We start from the raw sequence: 15,588 nt of genomic DNA, 5'->3' as shown, positions 1-15,588 counted from the left end.
ATGTTATTTTATAAAAGTTTGAGGTTTTAACATCAACATATTTGTCATAATTATTTATGTTTATTTAACCTTAAAAAAGTTAAACCCCTAACAATATTATTTAAGTAAATAAAAGAACATACCAAACTTTTATATATTCTAAAGTTTCTAAAACTATCTAAAGATTTAGAAAAATCTAACTATATAAATCCTCCAAAAATCTGGTCACGTTAAACGCGACTTTGGCTCATCGCTCATGGGGTAGAAACCCATGCACATGTCCACATGCTACACCCAAAGCTACATCTCCCCATCCTTTTCTCTGGTGTATGTTTCTGTCCCTATCTACCGCAACCCCTCCAGTTTATTGCCCAAACTATTAGCTGAGCATCAGCTTTAGCCCGTTGGCCATGTTCCTGCCAGATAAGTCGAATATCCTTCATCATGTGCTCCAGCTTCTACTGCTAGCTGCGAGCTCCGGTTTTCGTCTTTCCTTCTTTCCGTCCCTCTTTCAGGAGGAGCTTTCTGACGATTTTCCACCCCTTTCCACTTTTCCCTTTGGCCAACTGCTATTGACAGGCCAAGTAAAGCGTTTCGGAGTCGTCTGCAGGAGTAGTTTGTCTGTGCTCTTTGGTCCGCCGGCTGCCTTCAATTGGCAAGACCCGAAAACAATGTTGCTAATAACTTGACTCCACCCCCTTGTCTGTTCTGTGGGGGGCGGTACAATGGGGGCAAACATGATAATAAATAAAACGCCTCTGGCTAGAAATTAAAATAAATTGACTGCCTGGGACAAAAGACCGCAACGTCAACTGTTGGCTGCCAAACATAAATTAGACCACCAAACGAAATTATTTCTTTTCTTTTTCTCATTTTCGGTATATATTTTGTACACTTTATGGGGAAAGTACTTTAATTTAGAGAAGAATTAGGTTAGCACCATTAAATTGTATTTGTTTTTTAGAAGAGAAAAAAAACCACAAGAAATAATAAAAAGTTTTACTAAATAATTTTTCAAACTATTAAAATGGGTTTAAAAGATTAGAATACATTTAAGAGGTGTATTATTTGAATGTAAATTAATATAATATTTATATAACCCTAAACATTATATAACTATTTAAATGTACTAAATTTGTAGAAGGAATTAAGCTGCAAGAAATAAATTTACCATTAATAATTTACAAATAAATAAACAAGAAACTTCCAAGGCAATCAATTTAACAGAATCAAGTTTCTGTAATTTTTGCTTTAAATATCTTTACATTTTTTACAAAAATCTAACTTTAAATGTTTAAATTTTCTGGTAAAATATAATTATTTAAAGGGTATCACAGCATTCGTTCCCTTAAATTTCTTGTTAAAATCCCTTATATTTTATTTTCGGTTTCATTTCTGTTTTGGCTTAAAAGCGCCCTGCAGAAATCAGAAAGTCATGTGCCAGGGTCGCTGTTTTCCGTGGTAGTTGTTGCCGTGTTCATGTCCCCATGTCCTGGCTCCTTCCACGTCCTGTGTGCCTTATGTCCTATGTCTTATGTCCTGGTATGTTACGTCGACGTCAACGTCAGCAACTTGAACGCAAGTAGACCGCAGGGCATGCTGTGTTCCTGTTGCTCATCTGTAGCTTCGTCCTTGTCCTGTTCCTGTCTCCTGCCTTTCCCCCTGACTCCTCCGCTGGCTTGCTTAAATTTTACACCCACACAGTTATTATTAATGGTGGGGAGGGGATTCCACCCTCTGCGGTTTGCTGTTGTTGTCAGAAACATTTGAAATGTCAAAACTTTTAGCTCCTCCCCCGCCATCGCTGGCCTGCGTTTGACTGTCTGTCTGTCTGTTTTCTAAGGTGAGCTGGCAATAACATCAGTCGAGAGAAAATAAAGAAAAAAGAAACGACGTTAACGCTTAAATTTTTAAATTCACTTAAAAATTAAAAATCATTTGTGTACCCCACGCAATGGGTCGCATAAGAATTTTACATTTCTCTTTTCTTCTTTTTTTTTTAAATATTTAAAGGCTTCCATTTGTCATGGTGCCTTGGGCATTGTTTGTGCGGCTTTTACCGTGACTTTGTCTCGGCTAAAAGTTGAACAGAATTAAATCGAGTATTCCCGGGGATGCTCGGCGGCATCTTGTTCACCTTTGTGTTCACCTTTTGGCAGGTGATTTTTCTCGGGAATTGTGTGCAGGACTTCTAGGAATTGGCAAACGGTAATTTGAGCCTAAAGTTAATACGGTTTGTTGGCCTTGGACAGGCTTCAATTGGCCGCGGGATAATTTTTTCCCAGTTGTTTCCGTTTCCTTTTCTGTTTCTGTTTTGTATTTGGAAAACAAAAAAAAACAATGGTTAACTTGGATGAATTACAGATGAGCTGAGAGAAGACACAGGTCAGTTTATGCAACCTTAAGGACTTTTTCCCGAGGCTTCAAGACTTAAAGATTCGCTGATTCCTTAAAAATTACTTTATTTGTACTCGGTACTCGTTTTATTATTATTATTCCACTGAAATATACTATTTGACTCCTAATTCTATTAAAGAAAGGGTTAAATACTTTATGTAAATGCCAAAAAGGTCATACATTTTCTTGCATAACTTTCCATTAAAATCCATAAGTCAAATCACGGCTGTTCCGAAATTTTCGTGAAAAGAGAAATAATTTGAATTAGGAAAGCTATGGCATGTTCTTTATCTATGGATCTAGTGCTCCAATGCTCACGACTGGCCGCTTCATTAGGACCTAATGACGATTCAACTCGTTGCCAATCCTCTCCGGTGGCATTCCGACTCTGATTCCAAAAACCCGAATTCCGGCAGACCGTCATTAAGCGACGGAGCACGGCATATGAAAAATGAAAGTCAAATAAAGGGAGGTGGAAACAAAAACACACACACACACACACGTCGTCCCCGCACACCCACACAAAAAGAAAAACCCCCTCAGGAGTGGGAGGATTTCCCCCTCTCGCCTGGGACTTGCTGCCTGGCCTGGCTTGGCCAAAACATTGATTTCCCAAGACTTTTCAGGCACACAAAATTAATTACCTAACCTAAAAACGCAGCCCAACAACATGCAGAGGAAAATCAGGAAAAAAAGAAAGAGGAAAATAAAGAAAAGTGAAGGAGGGGAAATTATGTAAGCCAAGAGGCGGCTCCTGCTACTCGATGCTGATAGATTTTCCCTCTCGATTTTCCGGCTCGCTTTGATTTGGCTCGGCTCTTGGCTCTTGGCTCTTGGCTCCATGGCTTGGCGTTTTTCTGCTGACTCATTTGGGCATGACAACGGCCCAATATGAATGATATCGAAAATCGAAATCAATAAATGAAATTGGTCAAATCAATTTGGCAACAATTGCAATTTTGTGTATGGGTCTGAGGCACACAGCAAGAAAGGAAACTAGAGCACAAAAATTTGATTAAAGTTTTTCGTTTTTTCCCCCTGTTTGTTGGCCATAAAAAAAGTGATTGGAATGGAAAATGAGCTTGGCCTGTGGAAAAAGGCCAAGAAATTTGTTGCTGGGAATTAAGGCAGAAGGCAAAAACTATTCAAAATGCAGCTCTCAGCCCTGTTTTGAGTGAAAATGGAAAAGTTTTTATATCAGTGACCTGGCTGAGATTTATATTAATTTTTAAAGTTAAGTTAAGTTTAAAGAGTACATTTCATCATTCGAAAAATCTTTTTTTATCGAATTAATATAATGCTCTATACTAATACATAAATAGAATAGTTTCTTTGTGAATCAAATTTACTAATGTGCCTATACAAAAACGTATTATTTTAATTATTTTGTATTTTATATAGTAATTATTTCTTTCCTATATTTATTCCCTTTCAGGGTATTATAATATACATAAGTCAGAAGCTCTTAACGCTATGAAAAAATAATTTTCGACCCAATAAATCATATTATATGTGTTCTTGATCAGCATCATCAATTCAACCCGTAGCACTGCCGGTCCGGGTTCGAGTCCCGGTAGTAAGTAGCATGGTCACCCCCGGACCTTCCTTCCATTTTTCATTGAACTTCTCCCCTCACTATTGTAAAAAAAGTTGCTATACTACAGTAATTGTACAATAATAAAATTCAGCTCAATAAATAAGCATTTTTTTTTTATTTTTTTTTTATTTATTTTATTTTTTTTTTAAATCATCAATTCAAACTAGTCTCTCAGTTTTAAAGCTATTAAAATTAAACTTTGCGGTTAGCCCCTTATATACTCTCACTACTTTATATGTCGGAACGGATCGAACGACTATATCATATAGCTGCAATAGAAACGATCGTTAAGTGTATAGGAATATGCAGTACTTTCTCTCTCTGCCTCTCTTTTTTTTCAGCAGGTCTGTCTCTCTCTATGTATCTCTTGGGATAACATAGCTCTTTCTCTCTCGCTCTCAGTTTCTCTATTCTCTATTCTTCTCTTGACTCAGGGACTATAAATAGAGGCACTGCACTCGCTCTGACTTTAGTCTGCCCGTGGCCTCCCCACTGTTAACATCTATAGTGATAGTGATAGTGATAGTAATAGTGATTGCCCTTCGACCCATAGAATATCACCTCACCAATGCAACTCCTCTGAATTATGATATTAATTATTATATATATATTATAAATTATATTGATTTATAACAATAGATTCAAAACTAACCCAGACCTTGGCGCCAAATTTTTCCCTACATCATTATACACTTGATTTTTTAAAAAAATTGTCTGTTTTTAGAAGAATATGATTTAAGTCAGAAGCTTGAAACGCAGTGAAGGAGTCGTTTCCGACCCTATAAAATATATATATTATTGATCAGCATCAACAGCTGAGTCAATCTAGCCATGTCCTGTAAAAAATATCATTTTCTAATTTTCGAAATCTTTTCGAGTCGAAATTAATCTTTTTTGGCGAAATTATGACATTTTGAATCTTTAATATCTTTAATATATCTTTAATATATCTTTAATCGAAAACATTTTATAATGAATACTTTACTGATTGCACTAATTGAATTCAAGTATTTTAAATAATATTTTATTGATTTCTGTTTTTAATGTTTGTATTATTTTATATCTTTACATAAACAACTGTGTTGCTTAAACCATATTTATGGCGACTTTTATTGTCAAAATATTATTGTCGCCAACAATTTTATTTTTTTTTTAATCAAAAAAGAGTATATTTTAGGAGTGTATTAATTATCAATAACAAATTCTAACCAAATTTCAAAAATATCGGTAAATAACCATAAAAGAAAGGCTTTAAAATTCTTATTTTAATACTCTCAGTCGAATGCCCATAAAAGTAGGCAATACTTTAGAAACTTCAATGTTTGTGAAGGATGAGCAGATTGTCTCCTTATATTTAGTTTGAATCCTTGCTTATTTATCTAGATTTATATTTTTGAAAGATTTTTTTTAATTGCATTCACTAACCTCCATTGCCGGATATCAGAACGATGACAACGACGAGCATGCTGAGCATTATCAGCGCTCTTTGGCAGCCGCTGCAGTCGAAGTGAGCGCCAATGCTGCCGCTGTGTCCGCTGGAGTTGCTCCTGCTGCTGCTGCTGCCACTCCTGCTCCTAGTGATGAGTATATTGCCTCCAATTCCAGCGATGGAGGTGGAGCAGCTGCCTGGCCAGAGCCGCGTGCAGTGTGCGCTGATTTCTGGTGGGTCCGAGGGCGCCAGCTCTCGTTGTTGTGGCTGCCACCTAACTTTGCATATTGTGGCTCGTTGCTTTAAATTCGTTCGTTGCTTTCGCTGCTGCTGCTGCTGCTGGCGCGTTTCCATTTGAAAAGTTGCCATAATATTTCACTGGCGAGCGAGTGGGCGTGGCGGCTTCCCTTGCTAGTTTTCCTTGGGAAACCTATTTGAAAATGTGTTTGCGGAATACCGGGGGGGCGTGGCTGGTGGTGGCCTGATTAGCGCCTGCCATCATCATCGTCATCCTGCCGCGATGCGTGAAATTGCCGCACAACAACAACAAAAATGAGGCCAAAAAGGGCAAATATCCTTGTAGGTGGTGTCCCTTTTGGTTTTTTCTTTGTTTCTGCGTAGTGTGATTGTAGTTGTTGCTGGACTAACTACTTTGCATTGGTTCCGCTCGATGGATGCTGACAAATCGCCGCCATTTTCTCAGCAATTTATATTCTATTTAATTTCAACTTGGAACACAATTCCGGCTGGCTATCACTTCATCTTCATTAGCCGTTGTCCGCCATCCGGGATTGCAGGATGGCTGCCAGGATTCAGCCTGCGGAGGAAAAACCGTTTTTTTTTTTTTTTTTGGGGCGTTAAAAATGTTTGGAATTTCATTAAAAATTCAAACGTCAAAGTCAAAATAAATGGAAATTTGTGTGTTTGTGTTTGTGTTTGTAGGACGCCTCGGTCGACGGCACGTGCTGTCGTCCTTGCCAAAAAAAATAAAAATAAAAATATAAGGGAACCCCCTGCCATGACATCCTCTCCTCCACCTGAAACAAGGACGTATATTCTCTTCCTAAATATATTATATTATCTGGATGCGCGTGGCTTGTCTGTCTTTCCGGATTGGCTCTGTTTGCTTTATGAATGTGTTTCCAGTTACTGGCGACAACAGTTTTCTTTTTCCCCTCGCTCTGTATTTTTTTTTGTTTATTTTTATTTCGCAGAAATTCGAGCTATGCTGGCAATATCGTAATGTGATTTTTATTAAAGGCAACAAATAATAAATTAAATGCGCCCAAGGCAGAGTTGTGGAATTTCTAATTTACAGAAAAACGTTAAGGGGACTGACTGTCCAGCTCAGAAATTCTTTAGGTGATTTCAACAAGAAAGAATTTCTAAAGATATTTATCTAATTTAAGGGGAGTGCATTTGTTTAATTAGCTTTTGAAAATGCTATGGAAAATGGTTCCAGATTGGGGGATTCTTGGTATTATTTCAGTTGACACATTAAGACTCAAAATTTATTTAAATAAAATATTAAATATTTCTTTCAACCAAATGTATTATAAGTATTAAATATAACAAATTCCTGAGACAAAATTTCCATGATTCCCAACCCAATTTATTGTCAAAAGTTGCTGAAAAACATATAGAAACAGCATAATGTTCTGTAAACTTCTTGAAACCCAAACAAAACTGCTCTCATTTACTACAAATAAATGTGAAAAAATATATATTTTAAAAAGTTGTAAATTATATAAAAACTTTTGGCGGACATTAATCTAAGCTTTGGCTTGAAACTTTTCCCATAAATCCTTGCAATTTCCACGATCGGCAAAGCGCAGGTCCTTTTGCTCATCGCTAATGCTGAAATAACTTTTCACTCGATTCGGCATTCATTTGGACACGACCCTGGAGAGCACTTTCATTCCATTTTCCGACAAAAACTTTACGCTAATGTCTCCCAGCGCTGATCGTATTATGCCTATTTACAACTTTCATTATTCATTTTTGGAAAACTAATGACAACGAGAGACGAGAGATACAATGTCCCTGACAGCATCCAAAATAATGAGGCACAAAGCGTTAAACAAAAGGAGAGAAATAAAAAACTGGAATGAAGAATGAAACAAAAACAGGCAGGACTCGTCGTCGTCACAGTGTATAACTTACAGCAAAAGTTTCATTTAAAACTGTCGTGCTGAGCGAGTCCTGCGAGTCCCCAAACTGAAACTTTTCAACCTACCACCACCCATGGCACTTTAAAAGTTGCGAAAAAATACCATCCGTCCATCAGGGGGCGGAGATCGCAGGTCCACAGGGGTAGAAAAGTCATCAAGTGCAATGTCAGAGCTTGACAAAATATGCAGCACAGCCTCCACCTCCATTCCCCTAGTCCATCCGTGGCGTCAATGCGTGGCAAATCCAAGGGAAATGTGCCACAAAACTTTGGCCGGTCAACAATAGATGTGCCGCGGCGGGGAAAACGAGAACGAGAACGGGAACGAGATGGAAAACTGTCGAAAAGTGGCATAGGAAAAGCTTCTCCTGGCTTCAAGGTGATGCCTGCCGTAATTTTTCCCTTTTTTTCTCAAGCATTTTTTGTTTTTTGTTGGGCTGCTGCTGCCGGTGGTTAGTTTTAATTAGTGCCAAGGTCCGTCGAGGGTTAAGCACGTCACGCTGATGGCCGGGCATTAAGTTGTAAGTGCCAGGGCGTGACCGGCTAACCCAACGCCCACCAAACCCCTACTTTAACTAACACACAAAAAAAAATAATAAACAATATGCAACTAATTTGATTTAACAATTTGTTTAAATATATGCCAAGATAGTATAAAACTGGGGAATATATCTTAGAGTCTGATTGACATTTTAGATTACTTTAAAAAACCCTGCAAAAGTGAAACATACAAGCTACACTTGTTTCCTGACAAAAGATTTATAGCAAAAAACAGTAAAAAAAATATTTAAATAGTAGCAAAAAAGTTTCCAATTGTAAAAGAGTTTATCTTAAGGAATAATAAAAGGTATAAGAGCTCGAAAATTAAACTTAAAGCTCGAAAAACCTAGAATTCTATTTGAAAAATCGTATTAAATATAATTATTCCCTTTATACCTTCAGATTTACTACAACTGTCGCCTCAGAAAAAGATAACCCTGAATCATAAAGATCTGATTCCTACATTTTTAACTCCAAATTTTTTAAGAATAAACCTCATTACTCTCAAAATGCAATCAGGTTTTTTTTCCCAGTATACCTGGAACCCAGGTCCAAGTGCCATGCATAATTAAAGCTCAACGTCTCATTATAATTTCCATTAAAAAGTGAGTGGCCGCCACCCAAACAACAGCCCCAGGGGGGTTGGGTCGAAGGATGAGTTTATCCCCTTGGCAAGGACTATTGAAAGCATTGACTCGTCCTTTGATGGGCCATCGATGCGTCGACATTTAAAGCGACAGCTGTCACGTCAAAACAAAAGTGGGACACGATGGGGACAGTAGCCACGCCGATTAATAAAATATGCATGACCAGAGTAATTATGTTTGATTAACACCCATACCAACAAATATATATATATATATATATATTCATATAGATTTGCGTTTTAATTATGTCTTGCAATTGCAATTCACCTCTATTATGATTTTTGCGCTTAACAATTTTGCATCTTTTGTTTGCTTTTGATTTCCTGCTATTTGTTAAATATTTGCATAATATTTCATTCATTCAAAGTTGTGTGTTCATATTTTTGTAAAAATTTCAATCAAATAAATACAGTAAAGTAAGCACAATGAAATCCTTTGTGTTGCATTTGCATTAAATATTTAAATATTGTGTTGAAGGTAAAATGCAATAAAAAAATAATAATAATATATATTGCAAGCTGATTAACTTGCAGGCGAGGGCAGAGTGCAATTTGGGGTTAAAAAGGCCTCAAAATATATTAAGCGGTAAAATGTGATTGACAGAAAGCTATTTTCATTATAATGCAAACTAGGCGAGTGCTAAAAACACATTTAAAATTTCCTTCATGGTCAGATTGCTAATGTAATCATAAACCAAATGATTATATAGATTTTTTATAAAATATTTATCATAAAATTTAATAAAAGATTCTGGGAAAAAAAAAGAGTGCGAATTAAGCTCTTTTTTGCAGCTTTGTCAGACTGTCGCTAAAAATATTCATGCAAATATTTTCGAGTTTATTTACTCTTTGGCTTTGGGTTTATAAAGTTTAATATAGAAATTGAAAGGGCTTTTGTTTGTGCCCTACTTTATTTCAACTTTCCGCAATTGGGTTGCTCACACAAACATTTTATAAAAATATTCCCCTATATATGTTTTATGTAAGAACCTCGCATGTTAAAGTAAGCTTATGAATTTTTTGGGGGGACTTAAGCTGATTTGGGGCAGACAATGTATGGGGAGAAAGTCAAGGCAACGAAAAAGGTTAAGTACAATAAAAATAATTTATGTATTTGGGTAACTTTCTGAAGCAGAAAGTTCAATTTTTCAGCCGTAAGACATGGCCTTGGTGTAGCAAGAGGTAAATGAAATCTTCTCTTTTTTATTTCTATTTGTGGGAAGAAAATCTTTTTGCATAAAGAAGCACCCATTTAACTTGTCAGAGAAGCTGTTTTATTTTTTTATGCTGTAAATAAAGGTGACAGCAAACTGGGCAATAGGTGTACAAACATATTTTCTAAAGCAATCTAAATAATGGATCTGAATGGTGAAATTGGAAGGGTAAATGTATGCCAAGAGTGTGATTTTTTGGGATTTAAATATTTTGTGGTAGGTCATTATGAAAGGATTCTATTATCGGTAGAGCTAAGTCGTTATGCCATATCTAGTAAGAGAAGAATTCAAGCTATAAGTATTAATTACCAAAGGTAGAAATACAAATATTTTAAGAGGAAAAACAGTATTAAAAATATAACTAGAATATTTCAAAGACTAAGACTACGATTATAAGTTTCCATGACATTGTCATAGTTATCCGTATTAAGGTTCTACCAAAAAATCGTAATATATATAAGAATGTTAACCAGTTAACACCCTAAACTAATTAAGCCATTTCAATTTACCCCTAGACCTTGTATCTTTCCTTAATTAATTTATGATTTCTCCTCAACCTTTCTGCCTAATTATCATTCAAAGCCATCTTGAAAATACATATTTATCGTCGGCTGTCCATCATTGAGTCTGATTAGCAGGTCTTTGGCACTTTCATTAGCATAATCCAAAAATAAACGTATCTCAATCCTTTCGATACACGCCTGTCAATAAGTTGATTGGAGCGAAAGAACACCTGTGTGTTTAGTCACGTGTGTTTATACCCAAGGCAATTCTTGGAATTTTCATAATTAAATTGAGTTCACCATCGGAGGCCCATCCTTTTCCACCACTTTTGCTGACCACAGCACAGTGGAACAACAACGAGAAAATTAAACAATAAACAAATACACAATACAGGGGGCCACCCGTTGCTTCCTCGCACCACCCACTCAAACCGCCGCCCAAAAACCACTCAATTTCCCCCGCCACCAAACAATGACACAATTGTGTGGATTTTTCCTGCCTCTTTTTTTCCTGAACGCTATTTGGGTTTGGGCATTACACGATTATCGGCGTTAACTAGACAATAAAATAAGAAATTATCGGATAATTAGCTCATAAAATTAATCGGGCTTACCTTTACGCTTTGTCCTGCTTTTTTTTTTGTCCTCTTGTGGTTTTGCTTTGTTGATTGATTGAATTTTAACTGAATTAAAGTTTAATCAAAAGTTTTAAAGGTTCCAATTTTCTCTTTCTCTCTTTTTTTTATTCACTCAATTTTTTTTTAGCTGCCAGAAAAAAAGGGACTTTAATATTAATCTTATCTTCGCCCACGAAAAGTCTTTAGAAATAATTTGATTTTGACCTTTTTTTAACGTATATCAAGGATATCTCAGCCGTGTGATTCTCGTATTTAAGCCATTTCTCGCCTCTTCCCTTTTTTATGCAAATATTTTTTGGTTAAGCAAAATGCGACCCTAATTTATGGTCCCAAAGGGAGTCAACCCAGAAAATAAAAAAAAAAAACTTCAAAGGGCAACAAAAAAATCGCAACATTTTCCGCGAAATTTAAAAGGAAACACACGCAAATATTTCCATAATTATTTCTTAAATTCTTGGCCTCTGTAAAAAAAAGTTATATGCCAGGACGGCCTTCGCAAACAAAGAGGAAATTTGAGGAAAACAAAGTTGAATAATTTATTTTGTGCACTGCAAAAAAGTCAGTTGATTATGTTTAAATTCTAATGCAGAAACACATTTACTTATTTCAAACTAATTTTTTGATTGAAAAAAAGGGATTTCAGCTTCTACATAAAGTTGGATTTATAGTTTCTTGAGCAGGCTTTTTATTTTGTTATTATTTTAACTGTGTCTATGTTTTGTATTTTATTTTCTTTGATTTATATTCCACATCCGCCGTGTGGCCTTGGACAGGTGAGAGCTGAGCTAAGGGATCAGCTGGCGCAGATGCACTTGAGTCCTTGCCTTAGCTCTAGTTTGGTATTTTAGTTTTGGTATTTAAGTATTCACAGATCGCTTGGCACTTTGGCACACATTCTTAGGTTTTTTTTTTTTATATTTCACTAGAGTGTTGCATATTTAATTTTTGCATCCTGACACGCATGGCTCCATTTTTCGTATGCCTTTTCCTTCTATTTTTATATACATATACATTTATCCTTTTTTTCACATTGCGTGCGTATATCTCACATTGGCTCATTTATTATTTACCGTTATTGCACATTGAACAACTTTTACTTTCGACTACCGCACCCGTTCGTGCGTATGTGTGTGTGTGTGACCGTTAGGGCGTGTATATATGTGTGTGTGTTTGGTATATTGAGGTTGTCCTCCGAAACAGGACTTTCCGCCGCTTTCCACCGTGCAAACGAACCGAACGAGACGACTGCGCTGAATACACTGAAAAGCCACACGAACGGAATCGAACGGAAAAGCGAGGCTCCAAAGCCAAAGCTTCTGGTTTTCCCCTTTCTCTCGCCGCGAGAGAGTGAGCTTTTCCGCCTAGCACAGTGGGGCAAAATGCATTCGTCCTGCGAGCACACGTTCCAGTCGTAACACTCTCTCTCTCGCGAACTTCTTTTTCGAACTTCCCGAGGGCTAGCAGGTCGTCTCTCTTAAATTTGTCGCTCTCTTAGGTACAGCATTCTACGACCATTTGTTGACATCCTCTAAGGAATTCGTCCTTCATCTGGGGGCTTTAAAATTTATTAACACTTTTCCATTTAATTAATTACATTGCATTTTTTAGCTGAGTATTATGTCAAACACGGCATTAGTTTTTGGAAAACTTAACAATAAAAGCATCCTTCAATCAGAATTTCATACAAATCAATAGTAAATCTTTCTAAAAAGGTACTTCTTAATTTATTTCAGTTGTAAGTTTTTAATTAAATATACTCAAATTTTGCTACCTTTCAGCTATACATTAATTTAATTTTAACCTTTCGCAAATCCTGAATTTAAGGAATATTGCTTTTTCATTTCAAACAATAAAACCTAAAACCCACGCAAAGCCTTTGAAAAGTGTCGCCTAACACAATCTGATACTTTAAATAATTTAAAGGGGTGAAAAACCAAGCTCAAAAGGTCAATGTCAGTTATTCATCTTGTCTTTGGGAAAATTAAAGAAAGATTAAAGATCATGTTATTAAACTGATATTAAAATCGTTTACTAAGAAATTATATATAATATATTATAAAGAAATCTAAAAATAACCATTAAAAAACGACATTTATTTAACAGAAGTTAAAAAAAGAAGACAATTCATATTTTGGGGTATTCTGCTTTTTATAGATTTATAGATGCTTTTTATTCTATTGCTTTTTAACTTTTATGTGCCCCACCTTTATATTAAGACTCCATTAAAGTTAAAGTTTTTAAATAATATAGTATTCTCCATTTTCAGTTCAGTTTCCTATACGTTGACCCCTATCCTTCGGAGGAGGTTCTGGTAATGTGGGTGGTGCTGGGGAAAAATGGGAAACGGAAAAACGAAGCAGAGTGAGACAGTTGAAATAGGCAGCTCCAGACACTCGGCCTGCTTAAGCACTTAGTGCACATTAAGTGCCTGGGATTTGGATTGTATGCTGGCCGACTGCCCAATCCATTCCATGGCCATTCTTGAGCAACCAAAAGTCCCATCTTCCTGCTTCAGCGGCTCCTTCGTCTGTCTGCAAAGTTAACTGACACTTACACTTGCACTCTTCGGCGAAATCAAATGCATTCGTTTCGTTCTCTGGTCTCTCTTTTTTATTCAAGAGGCTTTCCCAGCTAACTGGCCCTGAACGATTGGCATTAAACGCCTTTCACCCCATTTGAGGGGGGCGGTTGGGGGGAGAGTAAGTCCATAAAATAAATGCCGATAAATGGTAACTGAATTAAAACGAGCAGAAGTTTGAGAATTTTCCGACATTAGATTGAAATGAAATGAAACAAAAACATTTGAGCATATTTCCTTACAAATTGGAGCATGAAAAGTAAGCACTTTTCTCAAGGAAAAATATGAATTTTTAGCCATGTCACGGAAATATATCTATAATACCAATATAGCCATATTTAACCCATTAAAAGATTACATTTTAGTATGCCATATATTTTAATTACCAATCATAGTCCTCGCATACCTCTTGCCCCATCTAACACTTGTACATAAAACGAATCTTGGCCCAATCACCTTCCGAAGGTCCTCGCACCTGACCCATTTCCCTCTCCACTGTTTCACCATTAATTAAAGCCCGAATTGTTGGTTTCGAAGGATCCTTGGCAAAGGCATTCTTTGAGTAATGCATCACACTCTCATAGTCATAGGGAACATTGAAGGTGGTAGTTCGATCCTGTGCCATAAACTGTGACCAGTACTTTCGCGGTATGTTGTCGTAGTCAATGACCACATACTCATCACGATCGGGACGACTTTGTTCGTGGAAGAGTCCCATTAGGTGAAGAGTTTCGTGTTGGATTACAGCCGGCATGGTGAGGCATTTCTCGTTCAGAAGGACATCGTGGGAGCCGAAGGATATCGGCTGATAGCCCACACGGGTACCGCACATATTCGGCGATTTCTTGAAGCTCACATATCGCTTTCCTCCGGGTGGAGAGCCTTCGAATTCCTCGAACTCTACGCAGGTTTGTTGACCGAAACTTGCCATCGCTGTCCTAACATTGGCCACTTCCTGTTCGGTATAGTCCTCCGAGATTCGATAGTATATCTTGTTTCCTGGCCAACGTTGACGCGGCGATTGCAAGGCATTACGTGTCTTGGCCTCCGCCTGATCATCATCCACATGGATCTCGTTATAATAGTTCTCGTAGGACTCGATGCCCTGGGAAGCCACCAGGAGAGGTCTCCAAAGTCACCACAAGAAAAAGGAATCCAACCGATTGGAGAAACATTTCTGTAACGTATGCTGCATTTACAGTAGAAATACCTCCTTTTATACCCATTTCATTTAAATTTAATCAGTTTTATTTCTGTCCCGAAAGTGTTCTTTAAATTAAGGTTTTACATTCAGACAATCAGAGTCAGACATATATATATAAATAAACATTTTCCTGGGCGAACCTAGAACACTGTGCAACAAAAACCACTTTGTAAGACTTCCAAGTGAATATTTTATTAATTAAGATATGAGCTCTTCTTTATATATAAGCTAAGCTCGAAATATTGAAGCTGGCAAAAGCTCGAGGTATTGTCGGTGAAACTCATTTAAAACAGATTTTTAAATCAAAAAATCTTTCTTGAAACTTATAATTAACACTAGAGTTGCTTTTTTAATAGCTGGAACGTCCAAAGAACACCTTGTTGCACAATGTTGTTAGCCAAACAAACACACACATTTTAGGTTTAAACCTGCTTTCCATGAAGGAGTGTTGTATGGAGCCAAATTTGACTTTATCCGCTTCCTAAGACCTATATGGCTTAGTTTGCTATTTCAGCTTTTGCATAGTTTAACATAGATAAACAATAGTTAGACGCTTGCATTGTTGAACTGCATTTCATTACACATTGTTGGCTAGAAAAGTGATAATGACTTGGACTTTGCTGCATTAAATTGATATCAATTTGTTCTAGAGGTAAAATATTATAAATTCTAATAAATTCTTGGTGAATAGGT

The 15,588-nt window shown here is 36.7% G+C and overlaps 2 protein-coding genes across 9 annotated transcripts in view; both read right to left on the bottom strand.

The window, feature by feature from the left end:
• dpr9 (defective proboscis extension response 9) overlaps nucleotides 1-12,372 on the bottom strand; it is a 31,987-nt gene extending 19,615 nt beyond the window's left edge. For all 8 annotated transcript variants that reach the window (XR_015271446.1, XR_015271448.1, XR_015271447.1 and 5 more), the window contains exons 1-3: nucleotides 12,184-12,372; nucleotides 11,090-11,388; nucleotides 5,399-6,219 (exon numbers count right to left, since the gene is read on the bottom strand). Coding sequence is in view for 4 of the 8 variants with exons in the window: in XM_020958050.2 (XP_020813709.2) it covers nucleotides 5,399-5,771 (373 nt within the window). In the remaining 4 variants the exon portion in view is untranslated. The remainder of the gene's footprint in view (nucleotides 1-5,398; nucleotides 6,220-11,089; nucleotides 11,389-12,183) is intronic.
• A 1,678-nt stretch (nucleotides 12,373-14,050) lies between these two features.
• On the bottom strand, nucleotides 14,051-14,866 carry LOC110188637 (low choriolytic enzyme). Its single transcript, XM_020958412.2, is given in 2 exon segments — nucleotides 14,051-14,811; nucleotides 14,813-14,866. Coding segments are annotated over 2 exon segments (756 nt in total). The 3' UTR covers nucleotides 14,051-14,109.
• Between the last annotated feature and the right edge of the window lie 722 nt (nucleotides 14,867-15,588).

Source organism: Drosophila serrata, unplaced genomic scaffold, assembly GCF_035046125.1.
Source record: "Drosophila serrata isolate PLE 108 unplaced genomic scaffold, ASM3504612v1 contig_241, whole genome shotgun sequence".
Classification (NCBI taxonomy): Eukaryota; Metazoa; Arthropoda; class Insecta; order Diptera; family Drosophilidae; genus Drosophila; species Drosophila serrata.
Note: the sequence above shows the minus strand (reverse complement) of the source record. Positions and strands in the feature narration are given on the sequence as shown.